Source organism: Columba livia, chromosome 3 (genome assembly GCF_036013475.1).
Source record: "Columba livia isolate bColLiv1 breed racing homer chromosome 3, bColLiv1.pat.W.v2, whole genome shotgun sequence".
In the NCBI taxonomy this organism is placed as follows: domain Eukaryota; kingdom Metazoa; phylum Chordata; class Aves; order Columbiformes; family Columbidae; genus Columba; species Columba livia.
The window spans coordinates 78158021-78181340 of record NC_088604.1 but is presented as its reverse complement, the minus strand read 5'-3'; the positions used below and the strand labels follow the sequence as shown (position 1 = coordinate 78181340).

The 23320-nt window shown below is 39.1% G+C and overlaps 1 protein-coding gene across 5 annotated transcripts in view; it reads left to right on the top strand.

Annotated features, from left to right (window-relative positions):
- PCNX2 (pecanex 2) overlaps positions 1-23320 on the top strand; it is a 151171-nt gene that overhangs the window by 30416 nt on the left and 97435 nt on the right. For all 5 annotated transcript variants that reach the window (XR_010471482.1, XM_065057771.1, XM_065057769.1 and 2 more), the window contains 7 exons: positions 4579-4714; positions 7730-7872; positions 9217-9370; positions 9467-9499; positions 15007-15178; positions 20194-20304; positions 21816-21907. Coding sequence is in view for 4 of the 5 variants with exons in the window: in XM_065057771.1 (XP_064913843.1) it covers positions 4579-4714; positions 7730-7872; positions 9217-9370; positions 9467-9499; positions 15007-15178; positions 20194-20304; positions 21816-21907 (841 nt within the window). In the remaining variant the exon portion in view is untranslated. The remainder of the gene's footprint in view (positions 1-4578; positions 4715-7729; positions 7873-9216; positions 9371-9466; positions 9500-15006; positions 15179-20193; positions 20305-21815; positions 21908-23320) is intronic.

The following is a 23320-nucleotide window of genomic DNA, read 5'->3' as shown; positions in this document are numbered from 1 at the left end:
TGCATTCTGAATTAATTGCATTTTTTTTTTATTCTGTTAATTTCTTATTAAAAAAAAAAAAAAATCAAGATTACCTCCTCTTTTTCATGTTTTTTCCATGTTTGCTATGATTTGGTTTGTCCCATCATTATCCAATTTTAATACTGCTCTCACTTTTGCATATTTGTTTTCTTATATACATTAAGTTGTTTTTTAGCTTTTTAAGTCTTATTATTTAGTAGTACAGTTGGGAACTGTAAATCATCTGCTGCTTAAAAAGGCAATATCCACAACTAGTGGGTTCAGTCTCAGTCCTGAATTGTGTGATACCGTGGTCAGATTAATGCTGGCAGCTTTGTAGGGGAGACCTGATGAGCAATGAGTAGAAATGTAGCAAGAGGCCTGTGTGTGTGACAAGGAGTAAAAGTGATTGGGACATGAAATGGCAGGGAGGCCATTTTGGATGAGAAGGAGCAAAGCTGCTGAGGTGGTGGTAGTTAGGAAGACATCAGCAACAGCACTGAGTAATGGAGGCACCAACGGCGAGCTGTGGGCTGCTGTTGATCCAATATGTTCAGTGTTGGTTCAGACACCTGCCTTGACACCACAAACTGATCACTTTGAAAGGACACAAAAGTAAGGGCCTCTGGAGCTCCTGCTGTGTTGTTAGCACCAGCTGACTCTTGGACAACCGCATCACTCAGGTCTCAGTTGAGCAAGTGCTTTGAGTGCACCTTGGACCAATATCTCAGACGTGACTGCTGGCTGGATGTGCAGAAGGGGAGATTTCCAACTCTGAGCTTCACTCTGGCTGTTCTTCTAATGTCACAGCCAAGGCTGCTTTCACTTTAGAGTGGTGCTTTAGTGAGTATTACAAATAGCTTTCAGCTATACTATTTATTATTGCTGTGGACATTTGTTACATGCTCTTAAGCTTTGTAGTGACCCAGACAGCTGCATGAAGGAGTGTAGTAGGATCTTTCTGGTTTTAAGCGTGTGAGTGCCAAGAGAAAGGTGCTTTGTTATTTTGACTGTTGTGATATTGGTTACAAGATTCCTTGTCCTTTCCTCTTATATGCAGGTTAAAAAGAAATTTAGCCAGGACCTGCAGAACAACTTTATTAATGGGGAATTATTTGTGGCATGCCTGTATAATGAGCTTACCTTGAGAGGTGTTTGGACTCAAGGCTAGAAAAACCTTAGAAAGGGGATGACTTTAGGCTGCATTATATTTGAATGGCTTGGGCCAGATTGTTAGAGGTGTAAGGCAACTGTCACAGACTAATCCAAGAGGGATAAAGACAACTTTTCTGGTGATGTGTGGTTATACTAAAACATTGTCAATGTTCTATGATTGCTCAACTAGCTTCTGTTTACTCGGTGTTCTTAGAAAACTAAATTATGAGAAAAAAAAAAATAAAATTTCTGACTTTATAACCAGTTACCGGTAGAGGGTGCTATGTATCTTTTGCATTTGGTCTGCATAGCTTGAATGTTTATAAAATATATTTGCCGTTAATAATCTATTATTCAAAATTTAGTTCAATTATACCTTTGCTTAAATTAGTGATGCAGTTTACTGTTGTAGACCTTGATAACATTAATTTGGTTCTGAAAATGAACAGATTTTCTATTTAGCAAGATTCCATGTTATACTGTGATCAGCTGTTATAATGGTTTTATGATTAGACAGTGTTTGCTCCTATTTATATACGGTAATACATTTATAGAATATAGTTTACAGGCTTATAAAAACATGAACACCACCATTCCATATCTTACTCGTATTTGCTATCAGTGTGATAACAATGTCATCAGATGAAACATACAGCTTCTAAGTAGCTGTGCAAGCAATTCAGTGTCAGGGGGGTGGCATGTGAATATCAGAAGGAGGTTGTGTGGAAAACAGGGAGAAAGAGAAAAAAAACAGTAAACAGGAGCTGAGGGGAATGGAAGATGAGGACAGAGTAAAAAGATAAAGAGATGAGGTTGATGAATAAAAGGCACAGGAGACAGGTGAAGGCCAGATGATGGCTCCTGATTTTGGAATTGTTGCTTTGCTAGCTCTGCCTTCCCAATTTCTCTGCCCTAATTGCCTTTTCAGGCCTATGAAACTTCCAGTTTTTTCCCACAGTCAGTGTCCCAGCTGCCTGTGGACTTTTCTCCCAGTTGCTCATAGGTGGAGCTGTGATTTTTTTTCTGTAAACAGAAAACAGACTATGGGCTCTCTTGGCTTTTCAGTTATCTTCAAGTCTGGTGAGATTATTTGATCTCTTAAGTTTATTCTTGGAAGAAGTCTTATGAGTAAAAGAATTTTGATTTCTGGGAACTGATGGAGCAAAGTACCAGGGGAGTATCTTGGCCTATTATCCTTCTGCCATTTCCGTTCTTGGTAAACATGGGGTGAAAAACATGGTCCAATCTAGAAATATTCCTGATTGCACTTGGCTTTTGTAGAAAGGCAGCTAAAGATGCAGACAGTTATTGGAGATTAATTCTTCGTTTAAGAAGGTATGAGCAGCCACTGTTCTGTTCCTCAGCTGTTTTGTTTGGTTGCTTTTTTGGGCACGAATTCTCAGGGCAGTGTTCCTGTACACCCTGGGCTACACTTGTCTTTTTCCTGCTGTGAACAGGGAGTCCCAGTGTTGCACCCACAATGACAAGGAACAGGACAGCCCATCCTGAGGAAACAAACAAAAAAATACATCACTTTCCTTCAGGTGGGACAAGGTTGCCCTTGAGCAGGGCACATCAGAACATGCAAAAGGCATGGCTGTCCTCTCTAGTCCTTATCTGGGGGAATCTTCCTCCCCTTTCTGCCTGCCTAAATTTATTAAATGAGATCCAAGATCTTGGATCTGTTCCCATCCCTTCCGTACTTTTTTGTTATTGACTGCTGACAAGGTGCTAAACAAGACCCATAAAGGAGATGTGTTCTTATGGAGGGCTACCTCGTGACTGTTGCGTTGGACCAAGTCCTCATCTTCTAGTACTGTTGAACATGACAGCTGTCCTGATGCTGTGGAGCAGATTATTCTTCTGCCTGTAGCAGGAGGAGTGAGGAGTGCAGGGGGAACCCATTAAGCCTTTGATTTGTACTCAGCTGATAGGTCTGCTGGGGTGGTAGATGGTGAATATCAGATCTGGGATGCAAGCCTGATAGCAATCAAGGCCTTGAAAAAAACAGAACTACCCGGCTCACAGACTGGAGACAGCATGGTTCCTCTGGTGACATCCTGGGGCTACTGGTGTTCCTGTTGGGCCAGGCAGAGCTGGCAAGTCCTGGAGAGGAGGAGGAGAGGATGTGTGCATTTCAAGCTTTTGGTGTGGCTCTTCAGCCCCGCTTCTAAGTATTCCAGACATTGAACCTTCTTATACCACTAGACACTGCAGCCAAAGTTAACAGCCAGTTATGTGCAGGACAGCCACAAGGCTGGGACAAGGGTTATGTGACAGGTTTTGGGAATTGGTGCCCAAGGGCAAGGAAGCTTGGGTTCACTAAAATTAATAACGTGGCTTGGGAGCAAATGTAAGATGTGCAAGATGAGAGTTTTTATTCTCTGCCCTACCACAGACTTCCTGGCTGACTATAGGCAGATCGCTTTAGTTTCCTTCTCCTTGTCTTTCCTTTGTGGAAAACAGAAGAAGAGGTATTGATTACTTGCGTGAGCACTGGGGTGCTTTTATCACGTGCAGATATGAAAGTAATAAAAGCCCAAGGCAGGCATCCAAAGGCAGGGGGGTAATGAGCTCAGAGCAGGGCACCTGATATATAAACCTCCTTTGGAAGAGAATAAGCAAGAAGTATTTGAGATAGATCTTTCCCCCAAGAAACAATTATTTCCTTTCAATATGTTTCTTGCTGAGACTCAGTCATGTTGTGTCATGTCATGGTAGCACACCAACAGGTATTGCTGCTGTAAGTGCAGAAGATTTCCTTGAGTTGATGTTGAAGTGCTGCATCTACAACATAAAGCAGTAAACATGGAAAGAAACAAAAAGTAGCATCTTGCTCAGGTCCCTCCCAGGGTGAGTTTACGCTCAGCACAGGGGATATCTGAGCTAGCCTTGTGTGAATTAGCTCATTTATTGTTGTCATCTTGCGAAGGCAGAAGGAATTTCTTGTAGGCTGAATTCTCAGTAGGATAAATTAGTGCTCACCAAATTCAGTGCAGGTGAGGCCAGACTAGCTTGTTACCTAAGTGAGCTTGCTTGAAAGCTAATCCAGGATCTCTGCAGTAGCTACCCTGCAGTTTTGCTCTGTAGATATGCAGCTATTGACCTGAATTTTTGTCAGTGGACAGAAAAAGGTACTTCTGAAGTGTGATTGGTTGTAGGTGTTCATCTCAGGATAAGAAAAAATTATGATACAGAGGTATCTGTTTCTCTGTGGTGCATGCAGTAGACAATGTGTATCTAAATTTGAGTGTTAGCTGCTTTGTGGGCCTGGGCTAGATTTCAGGTATGGAGATGGAAGGCTCCATGTCCTGTGTGCCAACCAGCAATGTAATTACAGGCTTCTACCTGTCATGTTTCGGAAATACTAGGAAAGTACTGCTTCTTAAACCAGTCTGTTTCCTTTCTTCCCTCTGTGCACAGTGAAATACAGTTCAGCTCCTCTAGTACTACCACTTCAGAGAGCCAAGAACCATCTTCTGGCGACCAAGCAGCGAGCGCACTTCAGCAGCAGCTCCTACTGATGGTGGCACGAAGGACCCTTTCAGAAAGCCCACGGGTACATTGTAATATCTCAGTTTCTAGCATTTTGATAAACTGCTTTATAAACAAATGCTGCAGGCTCCTTCCTGAGACAGTTTTGTTGATTTTTTTTCTATACTACTTTGCCTGGTATTGCTCATGTGGGAGAAGATGTGTTTTATGTTGATGGATGCGATTCAGCTGCTTTCTGCTGACACCAATAGTATCCTAGGGGAGTACTTAAAGACTCCATCAACTAAAAAGTCAATCTTCTGTCTTTGGTGTTATTTCATTTGAAAGAAAGAGGACACAGCTGTTAGGATTTTAGACACACCACAGGATTTTAATAGTGTGAACTGTTTACTCCAGATTCATTAGTACGCTAAAACCTCATGTCTGGTTTAACTTTTCTGAATTGGGCAACGAGAGTTCTGGATGTCTGTTGTGGAATGTCAAAGCCATTTTCTCAATGCAGCTGGTAAAAGAAAAAGGCCCTCAGAGTTCAATTTGTATGGTAATATGTGGACATACTTGAACTTTACAGTGTTTGGGGTCTGTGACCAATAGCTTAAGGCTGTAATCTGTTTTTACAATTCCTTTTATACTAACTTTAACTTTCTCTTTTTCTCCCGTGGCAATTTCTAGTTTGATATTTATGAATAACCTTAAAATGCTGGTTAATTATCTTTCATCTTAGATTTTGCACAGGAACTTCAAGATAGAAACAGTTTGTATATAGGAACTATTTTAAATTAAAAATAATGAATTTGTCCTGAATTGTGTATTTCAGATTGTGACAGAGACTTCCCTCTAATGTCTCAGATATTTTCCAATTATTTGTAATCTTATAAACTGCCTTAAATTAGAGAAAAAATATCACGCCTTACTTTTTTTTTTTCGCTTCCGAGAAAACTACATCATTATGAAGTAAGGCATATTGCTTAATATCACATATCAAGTTTGTAAGAAGGCCAGGCAGTATTTTAAGAACTTCCTGGTTTCTGATTTTTATTTTTTTTTTAATAAAATGTGAAATTCTGAGGCTATGTAAGTCAGGATAAGTTTTGTCATTGATTTCAATGGTTTAAGGCTGTCTCTGACACCATATAAATTTATGAAGTGAATTTTTATAAACCTTTTTTTGATAGGAGACACAATTAGACTTAGTGACTAGCTCAGGGCTAGTCAGAGAATTTCCCAAATGCAGCTCCGAAATCTGACTCCAGCCCAAGTACGGCAAGCTCCATATAATGGACTTCATCCAAACCCTGCAGTTCTCAGGAGCCAAAATGTTCACTTATGCACTCAGTTAAGTACGCGTTAAGCTGTTCTGAGGACCAAACAATTAGATCCTCAGGTGTTTTTAATGGACTCTGCCACCATTTTGATTTTTTTGTATTTAGTTTAGTGAGCAATCTAGATTAGAGGAGTGAAGTTAATGATTGCAGGTGACTGAGCTTCACGTTACTTTCTGTTGGGAAGCAGGACCCATGAGAAACAAAACTGTGCCAGTATTGGCAACTGTAATATTTTAAAATTTATTTTTTCTTTAAAAATGCCTCAATTCCATAATTAAGTGACATTTTAAAGTGAAAATAGAAAGATTAACATTTGGAGCACCTAAATTACTTTTAGATTTTAAAATCAGCATGACGAAAGGATTGCAATCAGTCTCACGGCTTTTAAATTACTTGGAGTTGTTAATAAATGAAAGAACAGCCTGGCATCCCTTTGCATGTCTGAATGCTCAGAAATACGAGTCAGTTAATGCATGGCTGTGCACTTTCAGTCAGTTGGAGGCATGAGATAAAATGCATAAACTCAAATTTCTTTCCCTGAAGCTTAAACTAGCCTGTTATACTTCACATTTGCTAGCAGACTGAGGATATCAATTAGTTGATTCCCAGCTGACATGCAAAAATACATTGTCACACGTAAATTATGTGTTAAAGTGAGGATTAGAAATTATTCCAATAATCTGAGAGAAAAAAATTGACGATTCCTTTGTGCAGATGGACAGGTTGTTTAAAAATCCGGGGTTTTCTAGCAGTTATCAGTTCAATAAGGTGATAAATTATTTCACACAGAAATCCTCTTGTCTGACTAGGAAAGTTAATTTAACAGAAGTAATTCTAATCTAAACATTGCCTAGAGTTCCATACTACATATATTTATTATGTAATGTTGATTAATTAACAATGGCAGGGACTAGGAGGTGGTTGGAAACCAGTAAGATTTACGCTGAGTAGAAGTTCTGGACCTTGTGGACCTGGCTGATGGTCTGTTGATAGGCCTCTCTCCCCACAAGTGCTGGTGAAGGGGTGCAGGAGCAGAGCAGGGGGAGATCTGGGGTGCTGTAGTTCAAACACAGGCAAGACGAGAAGGCCTCGGAGTCTGACAGAAGCAATATTTAAAAGGATGGATTTATGATTGTGATGGTAAGATCAGGGACTCTTAAACTGTTGATGGCTATGCTGTTTGTGCTATTTTGCAATTTTATTTTTTTTTTAAATCCCCTTTGTGTTCTTGAGGATGCACACCTGAGGTGGTATTAGAAGCACCTCAGGAAAAATAAACAAAGCTGTGTTGATAAACAAAGCAGAGTTGATAAGTCACGCCTCTAGGCCTTAAAGCCTGCTTGATATTTTTTTGCTAAAAGCAAGGATTTACCCTATTATGTGTGGATTTGTGTTGTGCTGAAATTAACCTGTTTCATAGAAAAAATCTTCAAAAAGAAACTTTAGACAAACAGTAGATCAGGACTAAAAAATACTTATTTTTAAAGTGAATTCTTAGTATTTATGTTTAAGGCATGTTATCACTGAGCTTCAATATTGATACAGGTTCTGTCCATCTGCAATAATTAAGCTGGTGTGATATTTTTGTTCCTAATTTCAAGTGAAGAAAATAAATATGCTCCTACCATCCCTTTTAGAAAAAAAAATAGCTGAAACTTCATGTAAATTTGGCCTTTTAAACACCTGTTTTGCTGGCAGCCATATGTCAGTGTGAAAGAGTGTTTTGTGTATTTCTGGTTTGTTTGTATTTAAAGCAACCCAGCCAGGACCCTGAGGATTCTTCATGTTCTTCAGCACAGCGGAAACTGAACAGGCAGTTTTACAGATTTATTATATTCCCTGGCAAATGGATTAAAGTCTGGTACGATCGTCTTGCCTTATTGGCACTGTTAGACAGGTAAGCTTTTTTTTTAATGCAACTCTTACGTAGCATTACAGTGGCTGGCTCCATGTTCATGAAGCAATGCAGACCCCTAGAGAAGGAAAAAGTGAGCATTATTAGTGTCTTATATTTGAGTGGATAGATGCTTGTTTGCTTTAAGTCGAAGAAAATATTTTTAACAGTTGGTTTAAGTGGTTCTTGCTTCTAGTTGTCTTCAAGCAGAGACTTTGATCCATGTGAGCACCATCCCTGTAGAATTCTTTAGTTTGGCTTTCAGCTGTTGGATCCAATGGTTCTGAGCTTTCTGATGAGAAAACTGTTTTTTTAATGCCAAAATACAAAAGTGGAAGGATCCCGGGTTATTGTAAACCAGGTACTCAAATCTTTAAATAAAATGAATGGTTATGAGTGATATTCAGGAGCTCTTTCAGCTATTCTCTGTTCCAGTTAAGATTTATTTGTTTAGGGAAAATTTCTTGTCTTGGCATATTTTTTCTAGTCTTTCAGTTTAACTTGGCATCTACTCTTCAGGTAGTGCCCTTTGCTATTAGACCTCACGTGGTAATCTGCTGGACTGCTAGGAGCTTCAGACATGTTAGCCTACATACCTAATGGGTGCTGGCTCTCCTATCTCTGCTTTTGGGTGGATGCTATGTCATATATGTTAATATGGGCTCCGCAGCAGAAATTTCAGATGACAGCTTTACATGCTATGTAGTCAGGGAGCTTAGATCCAGAGCACATACTTACTTGTCTGTGGTGTCTTATGTCTGGCTTCAATTGCATGAAAAGGATCTGCTGATAAAGTCTTTTGTTATAGCCTGAATATTAACTTTTTTGTTGTTGTTGTTTTTTTAATCACAGATTCCTTGTTCTATTAGGGTAGATAAAACAAATAAAACATCAGATGACAGATTTGGTCTTTCATCTACCTCTTTGTTGTCAGATGTATATTTTTCATCAAATGAATGCCTTATTTCTTCATTTCAAAGAGTTTGGGTTGTGATTTTTTTTTTTTTTTTTTTTTTTTGTGTGTGTGTGTGTGTGGTGTTTTTTTGAAAAACCTACACTTGTCTACATGCAAATCAGCTCCACTCTAGAATTCTATTAATATTTGGTAAGTGAGATTGGATGATGCCGGACTTCAGTGCATATGCCTTGCTCCTATACGTTTTAGCTATCACAGTGGGTAAGGTCTTTGGCATGGTGGTGAAGAACATTCAAGTGTTGTTTTGGGAATAAAACCTGAAAATTCTGATAGCTCCAGCACTGACAGTTCATATCAGCTGCAAATGGACCTGTCTTGCTCTAACAAATATATAAATGTTTATACTTCTCTGAACACCTTTATTCACATAGGACGGAAGATATAAAGGAGAATGTATTTGCTGTCCTTCTAGTAGTTCTCGTTTCACTTCTTGGATTCCTGACTCTGAATCAAGGCTTCTGTAAAGACATTTGGGTTCTGCTGTTCTGTCTCGTGATGGCCAGCTGCCAGTATTCTCTCCTAAAGGTAAGACACAAGCTCATATCCAACCACTGGATTATCTTGTAATGAAGGCAAAATCCTGGAAGTAAACTTTTTGGGTTTTCTCTGTTTTGTTTTTAGAGCGTCCAACCTGATCCTGCTTCACCAATACATGTAAGTATCAGCCAGCAGAACAAGTCTTTCTCCTTTATTATCACTTGTGTACTGTGAAACAGTTGCCTGTTCAGTGAAACAAGCATAAGCAGATTGCTGTTCTAGGTCATTTATGAAAATAAGCAAGGTTTTGCCTGTGATTCTGAGACTTTGTACTAATTTTAAGCTATTTTAATTTATCACTGCTAGTAAGAAAGTGCTTTTCCTTTAAGCTAAAATATACAGTAAAAACAAGCTGAAATTCAGTTCTGTGGCATCATACAAACTTTTTCTTTGCTTTCCTTTAGAAACAGTGACTGAAAACAGCAGAAGTTCCTCACTAGCAGCTCAGTCATTGGTCAGTTTGGGCTCTAAAGCTTTTCCTTCCCGCCCCAACCCCCCCGCCCCCGCCTCAGTTTTTGAGATTGGTGTTTTGTTTTAATCTGGTATTGCAGATCTATTTCTCACTACTCTTATTAGCTCATCAAATAGCACAGGTGTTTTTCCTTTGTTACAATATGGTCACAGTTTCTGTGCTTGTGTCCAGAAGAAATGGCCAAATCTGTGAGTGAATGAAGGCTGTAAGCATCTTTGCTGGTTGCTATTTGCATTTTGAGTATATCTGAGAAACTGAACTCTGACAGTGACAACCACCTTGAAAGGAACCAGTTCCTTACCCAAGTCTGTCCTCATTATAGGACTGGTGTAGGAGCATCATCCTAGAATTGCAACCTGACCCCTCCACCTGTCACAGTGTCTCAGTGTTTTTGATTTGCGGATCTTGGAAGACATTTCAGTAGTCACGAGGTGCCTTGCTTGCTTTTACTCTGGCTGCTTTAGTTGCTCACATTTCATATTTAGCTCTGTGAATGTTTTTGAGGACCCTCTCTCTTCCCTCAGGGTTCAAAACCAGCATGTTGAAAACTGCAGGTCTGCTGGATTGTTTCCCTTTGGCATGGTGCAATTATTTTTGTCAGTTCAGAGGCTGGAAATACATGCTGAACTTGAAATTGAGGTTATTTACAAGTGTGTGCTACATGTTTCACTGAAATGGATTTCGTAAGATTCTTAGTTTCTTTTCCACACCAGTTATTATGGGGTGAACTTTTGTTGTTGGTTATAATGCATTCACAGGAAATACCTGTGCATAAAAAGTAGGGAAGGATAATAAAGAGCAACTTACACATTGTAGGGTAATGTTTTCAATACATTAAAGCAAAAATCCTGCCTCAGCAAAAAGCTGGGTTTTTTTGGGAACTAAAATAGCATTAATATTATTTGTCAGTTTGACTGGCACATGTCTGGACGTAATGTGAACTGTAATCAGATACCTTGCACTTATTCAGATATTAGTGATGTGAGGATTTGTTTAAAGTGGGTGGCAAACAGTTTAATCAAAACTTATTTATAAAGCTATTTAGCCCATATTTTTTTTGTAGTGTTAAAAGACAAATGTTATTAATGAGGTTTAAACAGCACGTCTTTTGTGGAGAATCCAGGTTTGCATTTCAGACTCCCACAATACTGTTACAAGTATAATTCACTATATTTTATTCTGTTTGTCACACAATATGTGTATTCCCATCTTCCATATACTCTCCTAGAACTTTGTTTATCAGGGACATTTTTTACAAAAAAAACTTTTTAGTGCTCCATACAAGCTCCAATGGAAATAAAATTTAGAGAGTTTTTCCATGGAGGGTTTTAAAGGTGAGAGGCATTATAGATAAAGTTAAAATGGAAGACTAGCTATTTTTACATTATATATTTTTAGCACAATAGGTATTTGTAAAGGTTTGCTTAAACTAGTAAGCACCACAAAAAATAAGACAAGAAGAAGAGAAAAGATACTCCATGTACTGCTTCATAATTCATGTGACTTCATTGAAATTAAAGAGAATAACATCTCTTGATGATAGTGTAAGAATGCATAACAGCAGAAGGATGAAAGAATGATCAGCACCATGTCCGTGAATGAAAATGCAGATTAGATTTTTCAGTGTGAAACAAACCATCGTGAGCCACGGATTTGCACACTAAATTAATTTCTATTCTTGGTTCTATGAGTAGCTACTAATGCCTTATGTTATCCATGCCTGCCAAGGGGGTTTCAAACTTCTTCCCTTCCCTTCCCTCTCCCATGCTGACTTTGTTACCGTTTGATGTGACTTTGTCATCTCTAGCCTATACCATTTTGAAAGACTCTGCTTTAAAATACCATCCAGTGAATTCAGAAGACACAGTGCCTAGGGATGCTTAAAGCTTTTGTTCTGAACTCCTTTCGAAAGCCACTGTATTTACTTCCCGGTGTTGAGGAAGAGCTGGCTAATGCTTGCTACTAGCATTTATTATAGCTGCAGGTTTAGTACCATTTCCTGCTACAAAATACAATCCTAATTTTCCTGTCAGCCTGTGCTTTAGGTTTTTCCAGTTCTGGTCCATTGGGAGCTGGTGGCCTTTAGTTGCTGTTCATACAGGGGTATGTGCTGCTGGGATGATGAAATTCAGGAACAGCCTCCTCACTGGAATGATGGGGAGAAGAAAATAAAGTCCACCCCAAGTGTGAGTTTTATCAGTTTATTAACAGCAGAATATAAGGGAGGTTCCATTAACTACAGGGTATTAAATTCAGAGATCCAAGAGATTCTTGTCATGTGCATTTTAAGGTTTTAGACAAATGACTTTGACTGCAGAGTTTCTCGATACTGCTTAGATGGAGCAACAGATTGGGCAGTAAAGGCTCTGTCTGTGGTAAATGGCTGTATTGAAGGGTCATGAAAGCTTGTCTGTAAGTCCCTTTTAGGACACCTGTAGAGCACAGGATCTAGCTCAGCTTTACAAAGACATTTGAACTTCGGAAGATTGCAGTCATGTCCTTAATAAGTCTTACAGACCACTTGCTAACTTCATTGTCTCAGTCCCATTACCTGACAAAGCAGGTAGCTATCACAGTGGGGCACCTGCCATCGGCAGTTTCGTAAATCCCATAAGGCACTTAAAATGTGTTTTTAATTTGTCCCTGTAAGCTTCTTTGTAGAACCAAGCATAGGCACTTTTATATAGAGCTATCTGTCCTTTTCCTCTTGCATGTGTGCACACACAAACAAAAAAATCATTACATCTTTCTGAAACTTTCCCATCAAAATGCTTTGCAGTCAATAATGCTATTTTACTAAATTGAAGTATTTGTGAAATCATTCTAACTTTCTTGATAATCTTGATAATTTTTATCAAAATCGGAGATGCACCAGTGCTACATTTGTAGGATGTGAATATGCTTTTAAAACATACTCATGAGAAACATAAGACTGAAAAAGTCAGTAACATTTTTTGGAAGACTTAAAGGAAAGGAAGAGTTTTCAATGTAACTTTTATCAGTTAAGAAAAAATGATTGTTCAACAAATTGGATGTAAAATATAAACAGAATCTTGCTTCATTATTTATATTCTTCTGAAGGAAGATGCAGAGTGAAATAGTTTCACCAAGATGAATTTTTTTTTTTTTTTGTCAAATGTGATGTGTTTGTCTGGTAGAACAAAATGAGCCCTTAATATCTGAAATATCTTGTTGATAGTTCCACTGCCACGTGGCTGTTTTGTTGAAGGGCTGCCTAGCTTGGCCTGTGAGCGGCAGGCACAGGAGAGCTTCATGCTATTTTTTGTGCTTCTAAAACCTTGAAAAGACGAAATGCAATGTCTATCCCCTGGCTGTGGCATTCAGGAGGTGATGCACTGTCTCACTGATCTTCTCTTCTAGAAGGTGTCCGCTCTTGATCTCAAACCAGTCCTGCCCCAAGTAATCCCCTTCGCCTAAAGCATGTAAATGACAGTGAAAGACAGAACTAACACTGGCAGCGGTTCCTCTTTCTCGTGTTGCCTGTTCCCCAGATGTGGGGACTGGAGTATCCGCTGAGGTCCAGGAACCTCGTTCAGCATCCCAAGCCGTGTGACAGCCGTGGAGCAGTATCCTTCCTCCCGTATTGCTGCTCTTGCTCTGCTCATCTTCAGCCCCTAGTAGGCAAGATTTCCTTTTCGCAGTGCTATCTCAACCCCCACTGCCACCTGAAAATTAGGGAAGGTAGTGTTTACTCACATTTTGCAGGCTGTTCAGGCAGCCTTTGGAAACTGCTTCCACAATCCTAACTAGCAGTATTGTTATTGGCACGGTAAGAGTGGTTAATTTAGAAGTAAGAGTTACGTATACACTGTAAACCTAATTGAGTATGTCAGTGCTCTGCTTGGAATTGAAAGGTGTGTGGAACTAAACCTCTGGACTTCATCAACTCTTACCCAACTGCCTTCAAGTAATTACCACGCAAAGAGAAAATCTGGGTTCTGTAATTAAAGAGATAAGACAAGAATGTAGCATCACGATAAAATAGGCTTTGGTCTGGAGTATGCATCAGGTAATAAATCATTAAGCAGTTGTTTAGATGCAATATTTACTGGTTTCTTTCCTAAGGCACAGTTCGTATCTAAGAAATGAACTGAAGTTTAAAACCAGTCAGAAAGTAATATTTTAAGTGATTTTTTTTTTGTCAGATTTTTTTCTTTCTAATTCTTCTTTGATTTTTTTTTTTTTTTTTTCTCTTTTTCATGGACCTGTGTCCTATTGACAAAAAAAATACATTAGTAAAGTTGAAACTTCGATTAAACAGCTAGGAATTGTCAGTGTGACTAGATTCATATTCTGTGGATGTGAGGTGCAATATAAGCCCACTAGTTCCCTGCAGTCTGCCACCTTCTTAACTGATTGATCCCAAAACAGAGTACAGATAAGTTAATAGCAATGCTAACATATGAGCTTGGCTGGCAGCCAAACACATACAGCTGCTGATTCGAATCAGTAAGTAGACAAAAAAGAAATGATCTTTTATTATACTCACTTAAATTACATTTTACAAATAAGGACAGTTTCACACCAGCTTTATGTAAGGCAAACTTGAATTCTTGTCACTTTGCTTCTGGCTTTCTGCACTCAGTTAAATTGTATTGGTATAAAAAAAAATCAACCTCCATGCCTCACACTGCACCTAGGAGGTGCTCTACTATTTTTTTCACTCCTCAGGATGCAATTAAAAATTAATTTTGTATTTCATAAATTAAAATTAAAAAATAAGCCCAGCTACCTGAAGCAGACATTCATTAAAATAAAAGTAATATAGAGATGAATTATTTTATTCTTGAAAAGAAAGGTTCAGAAACATTCAGATTTTTTTTTCTCCACAGAAAATGACTATTTCTGCAGTTAGTGTGTTTTGAAAGGTCGAGAAGGTTAGATTTTCAAAAGCATAAAAGATTGATGGAGTTAGTCTTAACTGCTTTTTGTGCCTTTTGAAAGTCTTCTCTGGAGAAGATAAAATACCTTGTAACATTTTTATTATTAATTAGTATGTATAAGTCATTAAAATACTTTGTCTGACTCCTGACCCCCTCTCCAGTTTAATGCAGTACACACAGTAGGAGAGTGAATATAAAATTGAAACACTTTTTCTTTTTTTTCTTTTTTTTCTTTTTTTTTTTCCCAGGGTCACAATAAAATCATAACCTACAGCAGGCCTGTTTATTTTTGTATATTGTGTGGCCTTATTTTGCTGCTAGATGCTGGATCTAAAGACACAAATCCTCCAGTTTATACAATGTATGGCTTGAAGCTCTTTTCGCCTAGATCTCTCCAGTCAGCCAGAGACCATGTAATAGGTGAGTCAATATTTTTCCTAGGACTGTAAAAGTGGATTAAGCGTTAGCCGGGGAAGTCTGTGTTTTCCCATGCTGGCAATCAAACGCATGTTACAGAGGCACAACTCTGAGTCGAATTGATAGAAACATTTGGAATGACTTAAGACGCAGGCGGGGGGAGGGTGGAGGACAGCTGGCAACCTTCCCTCATGTAAAAGGAGTTCTTAATGAAATGAGGCTCATGGAGAAGTCTCTGTAGAAAACTAACAGTCACTGATATTGTTAGCAAAAGACATCATCTGTGAAATGCAGTTAATCTTTCTAAGGGTTTGTCTGTGCAGAGCAGTTATTGCAAAGTAAGCTGAGTTTTAAATTTAATGCCTGGAAGCTAATCTGTGCCGAGTCCTTGGTTGGACATTCTTCCATTCATGAAGAACACGCTTTTTCTTGGTTTAGTTTCATTTAAACTTGCTGTCCACGTGATGTGTTAGTGTGGAGCAGCCGCTCCTCAGTAGCTCTTCCAACCCGTTTCTTTCTGGAAACGTACCCAGAGGTGGTTGAGGACATTCAGGTATTGCCCCAAAACGGGAATGATGATCCGTTGGCACTAATTTGGAGTGGCGACAGCTGGAAATACCCTGTTCTGTCAGGATGATTCTTCCTGTTACTCTTGCAGTCTATAACTGGTGCTGCCCTGGTTGTGTCACAGGTACAAGTGCTGAACTGGACTCAGGTCACATTAGTGCAACCCTGTTAGGTATGAAGTAGAACAAGTTTACTATAAAACTTGTGTAAATTTCCCAAGAGATGTGTCATTGGCATACAGAGGACGACCCATTGGTTTTTGAATTTAGAACCAGGAAAACCTACTGTGGTAGAGGAAAGAAGTTTGTGATATAGAGCGTATGACCTTTGAGGTCTTTGTTCACCTGTGACTGTTGTACTCAAGTCAGGCTGTTACTGCCTGAAAGGCATACTATTTTCAGGAAAGCCTTCTGGTCCTTTATGTAGGTTCATTGGCTCCCAATCTTTTTCACCAGAAACAGGGGAATAATGAAGACCTGCAACTCACTTATTTTCATTAGCTTCTTTCATTACTTGCCTATGGTCTCATTAAAGTTTCCTCTTACATCTTATTTTCTTTGCTTGTCAAAGGTGAACAGTAAAAATGCTGATAAATAATTCAACAAGAATCTTAAATGACTCTTGGGATAGAGATAAATGAAAAACTATAGCAACCGCTATAGGAAAAAAAAAAGCGGTTATAAATGTGCTAATTTTGACTGGCCTCGAAAGAGATGGTGGAGCAGGTTCTTGCAACACCCTGGAGCAGGTGAGGGAGAGAGGAACTGCAGGCTCATCTGCCCAGCTGGCATCTGTTGAAGAGAGAGGGAGAAGAAACCATTTCCCATTGCTTGTCCCTGTTCTTGTTTTGCCAGCTGTGGGAGCTGGCACATCTGTGGGTGTATTTGTTCCAGCAATGTTTGGTGCCACGCTCCGGCAATTCCTTGCTTTCTCTCTGTGGGAGTCCCACCTTCTGGCTGCCATCAATCCTTGCAAGTGTTCATGGTGAGGCTACTAAGCCAAAGTCATCGCAATCAGCATCCTCCAGCCTCTTGCTGTGCTTTGAGTACCAATTCCCTTAGACACTGAAGGTATAGGGGAAAGTATATGTAGGGGCTAGAAGTATATAGAAGTATAGGGGGAAGGTATAGGTATAGGGCTTTGGGAGGGAAGTGGGCCCCACTGAATACCAATGAAATGTTGCTATTGTTTTGTGGTTTTTGCCTGTATGCTAAGTATTTTTAATATATTTTTATTTGTCGTCATATGGTGAGTTTTTTAATTTATATTTTACTTATAATGTGGTGTTCAGACTTGATATGTAGGAAATCGAGAGATTTTTGAGTATATACTACAAATACCGAGGAAAGGAGAAGTTTTCTATTTTGGGTGTTTACTGTGGTTAAGAAGCTGAAGTGATGGAAATCATAGAAAGGTCTTAGCAAGGAACTACTGTGGTGCTGCATAGCATACTATTATAAAAGTCTTGAAAAAAGGTTATAAAAAGCATTCAGTGGGGGTTTGTTAGATGTGTAACCTGATTACTTAAGGAATGTGGTTTTTAACGGGTCCATTTCTTTGGAAGTAATCTATTTAGGATCTCATTGTGGTTTATTTTAAATCGATGCTGGTCCTGCTATTGATTTGTGTTAGTTTGGGTATCATGGCTTTAACTCACTCCTAACTATGGTTTTCATCTTGAACTCCTTACATCAGTTGACCTTTTTGCTGGGTTAGCACACATAGTGGAAGTAAAGGCACGGACAGAGCCAACCTCAGTCACTGGGTGCTACAGGTGTGGTTGGTTGACAAAAGCAGTTACATACTTAATGATAGTTTTTGTGATGAAACCACTTAAGCATTAGACAGATTAGTGAAATTATTTGCCAGACATCTTGGAAAAATAGTTTTCATGTGGTGACAAAATTGTGTGATAGCAAGTCCTCCACCTGCTACTTTCAGCAATGACGGAGTTTCTGTCAGGGGAAGAAAGCCTCTGTGAACGTTATCCTCTGCTATATTCAGGAAGGGGAAAACAAAAAGACTTTTTCTCACTGAAATAATACATTTTTTTTTTCCTCCCTGTGGAAAAGTATGTGTTATTACACAGCAAATGGATTAGTACTCAGATATATAATTTTTTTAAAAGTTTGGAATCTTATTATTTTTAAATGTTCGCAGTGACATTGCCACTGAGTTACTGTTCTACATTTCTCAAAAGACCCGAAGCTTCCAAAGTAAAAATTTGTGTTTCCACCCTATGCTTATCTGGTAGCTACTGATTTAGAGAATACCTTAAGCTGCAGCTCACATAAGCATTTTTTAGTGTTCCAGCCCTTAAAGGTGTTGTATGTATGGAAACGTGAGGCTTAAACAAATATTCTCTGGAATTCATAATGTAATTCCAACTGATGAATCAGTTACTTTTAGTGTCAGCTTCCTACAAGGGAACCTGTTGCTCCTAAATTCAATCCTTTTGTAAGTGACAACTATTGGTTTTCCTCTCTGGTGTACTTCTTTGTGCAGGATGAGATAAATAAAGCTCCCTTAGCTAAAGAAGTTACTAGGGTTATTCAAGATATTCATAAAGAGAGGGTGAGGTGAGGATATTGCTGTAGTCAACAAGCTTTTCCCTCCTTGTTTACATTCACTCCTATATATTTTGGTGTAGTGACAGTATAATGTCTGGGCTTGTCCTTCCTTTCCTTGCTCTTATTCAGCTTTTTCGGAGGCTGCTGCAGCAAAGGCAGCTGTTTGGACTGAAGGTCAGTAGTCTAAGATGAGTTCTGGCAGTTCTGCAAGTCCTTTGCCTGAGGAACAAGACCATCCTGTGAATTTCAGCAGTGAGTTTTTGGGATAGTTGGTCCTGTGGCAAGTGCATGTGGCCTGCTGGGCAGTTTGCCATTGTCTGTCTTCAAGAGTGGTTCTTGCTTGGCTTGGTGGAATATCTAAAAGAAGAGCAGAGTAATAAAGGAAGAGGAGGTTCATAATGGCATTTGCATGTAAAAGATGGAGAAGACAGTGTTTCCTCACATTCTTACGTGTGTATAATTCGTGCCAGTAGCAGGAAGTCATGATGAAGGGTGCATTGTGAATGCAAATGTGCTGAAGTGAGCCCTGTCTGTGTTTAACACTTGAGTATGTAATTTTTTTTCTCTTGTGTTTGACTTCCTCATCAAGATTTATAATATTAGATAGCAGTTGGGTATGATATGATATGATATGATGAAGGTAAAAGCTGTCAGGCCAGACTCAGTGTATTGTTTTATTTTAGCACAAGATTCATTAGTAAGAGGAGCTGGGAGTAAAATGTGAAATTAGCATTCAACAAAGAACACAAATCCTATTGTTACCTTCTTAAAATTTGACTGGGGTGGGAGGAGGAATGAGTTGTGCAAGTGATTTGTTTAGTTTGCTTTTAATGAGAATGAATAGGAGGAAACTGCAGTCTTCCTAGCATGCAAACTAACAAATACATACTTGTTTACAAGGAAGAGTGGCTGACACACATCTCTTGCCTTCACCATGCAGAACATTCTGGTACTAGTACAAAGAAGCAGAAAGCATACGATTGAACATGTGCATGTATCCTTGAAAACTGACAGTATTGGAGACCTGGGTCAAGTGTGTGTTTTGATGCTTTGCCAGACAAGCGTGCTGAGCGTTTTCTGGGGTGGAGCCAAGAGTGAGTGAATGGGAAGGAGGAGTGGCTGGAAATGAAAAGAACATGAGACAAGCAGCACAGTTACCTGAATTATAACTCCTATTTTTCCTTGATTGTAAAGCAGCCATTTAAATTAGCATTGCTATTTAGAAAGAGACTATGTAAAGATGACAGATTGGGTTTTACCCCTGAGTTTCTTGGCTGTTTTTAATATTCATTCATTACTGCGAAGTCAAGGTCCATCCTGCTGGAAGCTGGGGAAACATTCTGGGGAAGTTTCACTATAGGTTTGTCCCATTTTTAAGTGTTCTTTTATGTGTCTGCTGTTGATTGCTAGCAGAAGCAGAATATTGTGATAGCCAAAATACTTCGGATCTTAGCCATGAAAATATTTTTTGTTTGTTTATATTGAATTGTTATACCTGTGCTTGAACCATTTCATATTCAAGGAGGAAGTTCTGAAGTCTGTAAATTAAAATTTCTGTACTTTAAATAGAACAAATATAACTTTGAAAGTATTTGAGAAGCGGTAAGGACGCTATATAACACTGTGTTTTGCTGCTGCTGCTTTTATCCAAAATAAAGCTTAAATTTAACCTCTGAGCTTTAGTTTCTTACATGTAAAATAGTATCATTTATTTTGAATACATGAGAAGTGTAATTGTTGCTTCTCAGGTTAAGGTATGCTCACTTGAGTAATCTACAGAATTTATTGCAATGATTTCTTATTCTGATATGAGGCATGTTTCTCTGTTCTCCATACAATGTGATTATGACTGTGTTCTAACATACTTCTTTTTTTCTTTAGTGTTTTTATATTGCTTTCCTGCAATTTCTCTTCTTGGTCTTTTCCCTCAAATCAACACCTTCTGTATATATCTTTTGGAGCAAATAGACATGTTGCTTTTTGGCGGTTCTGGTAAGTAGCCAGTTGCAGCTTGGGCTGTCCCGTCCTGGGCTTATAACCTTAGAATAAAGTATATTATCATGGGTTTTAAAGCACAGTGTATGTTAAAGCTCAAACAGCTAATGGTATTCATATACCAGTGGGGTGAATACTAATAAGATGCGCTCAATTATATTTCTTTTTTCTTAAAAAACAAAGTTGCATACGAGTTGTGCTATAGGCTGCAGAGTGTGGTTGATATCAAAGAGCTCTTTCCTCGCATGTCCAATGTGAATCTTTACTATAATTATAAAAAAAGAAAAACTTAAAAAAATTTGTTAAAACTCCATTTAAAAAATAAAAATAAAATGTTTGCATTGTTCCATAGTAAGGTATGTTTACAAGATACTGGAGGGGTGGTTTTTTCAGTGTTATTTCATTAAGAGATTAAACAAGGCCTGTGAGAGACAATGTATCAATTTTTTTGTGGTAGTGGTGGTTTTTGTTTCTCATTTTAGCTTAAATAACAGAGAAGATTGGGATGCACCTACACTGTCATCTTAGTTTGTATCAGAAACAAACTTCCTCCCTATTCCCACTTAACACATGTTGGTTTGCATCACAGAATGATGTCAGTTTGCAAACTGGATTCCACGTGGATGAAGCTTAAAAGACAGGTGCACTGTAAGGCTGCACCTGTTGCACTCCAAACACTAATTGCACTGATATGGTCTGTGGGACCAGGCTAGAGAGAGTCTGCAGTAAGGCATCTCAAAAATGTATGTCATGGAGATGACATCCTCAGCACTTCCCATTCCACAGTCTCACATTTACTGTGTTGTTCTGTGTGTTGCTGTAGACGTAGCCTTTGGCAAGTGGTTAAAACTTGGATGGATTATATGGATGTTCTTTGCTTTTTCTCTCAAAATATTATAGCAGACCTGGAGGAAATAGCATGTTGGGTAAAGTCCTCATCCTATGAGTAATAATGATTCTAGTGTAAGTTGAACCCTAATTAGAGCACAGTTTTGCAGCCCCTGTATCTCCATTGTTGAGGCTGCTGAACTCCTAATTCTGACTGACAGCTTTTCCTACCCTACTTCTGGAAGCTCTCAAAGGAGGTTATAGCAGGAGCCTTCTGTGTCTCCCTTGAAGTTCATTCATGTATCTTATCATGGTTGACCGAGGAAGTTAGGATGCTTTTGGATGACACCAGAGCCTGTGTCTCAGGAGCAAAGGGAAGGAAGAAAATTCCACATGGGGTCTGACTAGAAAATTGCCAGCTTTGGAGATCACTTCATTCCTCCTTGGGACCTCAGGTCAACAGAAAACAGATGGAGTATGGTGGCATCAGGCTTTCAGTCTTCTCGGTTAACAGTTTTGAGAGCTTATTTGGGAGACTGAAGGTGTTCTCTCAACAACTAGCTTTGTGGTATCAGATTTTAATCTCTATACCTCTTGTGGTGCAAGAGTTGTTTCATTTTTTTTCCTTTGATTGCATGTTCTCATTTAGGAAAAAATTAACTATCATGTCTGTATTTCAGCTGCTGCTGGGTTTGTATCTGCACTATACAGCATTTCCCGAAGCTTTGTGGTTCTGATTGTCCTATATGCTTTCTGCTTCAGTGCAGTGAAGGTAAGCCAGAAAACAACACTGCAAAAATTCAAAATTTCAAGCTCAAAATTCATATAATCTAGGGAGACCAGCAATGTTTGGTGCTACATTGTCATTGTTGTTTATCAAGATGAGCTTTACGGGCCATGCTTCAGGTTATGCATATTAGCTACACTGAAATGGATTGAAACTGTAGTAGAAATACTGGAGTAAACCTGTGTCTAATACCTGTGACTGTTTGCCTCTTACGTGTATCAGTCTGAAATGATCCATTAAATTTCCCCTACAAAGACTAATGGCAGCCTTGGCTTAAAAAGCTGCAATTCCTATTGACCTGTATGAGCTGGGCTGAATTGGGTCAAAATTCCTAGTAAGGTCCATATTTCTGAAGGAGCGTGGGGTGGGGGAAGGATTTTGTTGTTTCTTTGTAACAGCATACTGAAGAACTTAAATGTAAACCAATAATGTGTCTGCATCCATGGGGAAATGCAATTTAGGAACTTGATGCAAGCCAGATGACTGTTGACCACCCTTTTCCCTAATATTCCAGCAATATCCACAGTTGTTGGATTAAGGATGTTAGAGAGTGTGACCCTACTTATTTCATTTGGTATCTGTGGACTTCTTGTCTATGAATTTGCCGAGTCCCTTCCTGAATGTGCTGGTCCTGCCTGCCTCCACGACTTTTGTGCCAACAAATTCCAGATGTGCAAAGCAGTGCTGTCCTTCATGGGTTTTAAGCTGCTCTGCTAATGTCACCAAGCCTTCCCTATGCCTGGTATTGCAGGATTTGTGAAAGGACTGCTCTGTATTCACCACGCCCACTGCCTTCGCAGTTTTGTGGGCATCAGTCATACCCCTCCCAAGCCATCTTCTCTTTAAACTGAAGAGTCCCAGGCTTTCTAGTGTCTTCTTGTAAAGCAGATGCTCTCTCAGGTGTAGCTAAGTTAGTTGCCCTACTCTGTGCTTTCTCTTACTCTGTTGTGACCTTCAGATGGGGAGAGTAAGTCACGTATTGCGCTGAGGATGCAGGTGTGCCACAGCTCTATATGCTGACCAAAAGGCTGGTTAGCTTGTTCTACGTACCCTTCCCAGGAGTGCCCGGTTTTGGGGTTGTTTGTTGGTTTTTTTGACAGATGCTGCATTTTGAGACACATTCTAAAGCTTTTTTATTTTTTTTTTTTTTTTCCCCAGTTAATATATAGGTCCTCAGCATTTTTTGTTTTATTTTAAAAATAGTAGTGAAATTCTGGCTGCCTTCAGGTCTGCTGTAGAATTCCCAGTGACCACAGCAAGACCAGAATTTCATCTTAGACTTGTGATAAATTTATCCTTCAAGGGACAGCCTTTTGACAGCGTTTCCTTACAGACTAGATGCTGTCAGTGCCCATTCAGGGGTGTGCCAGGATGTGCAGTGATTTACAGGCTGCTCTT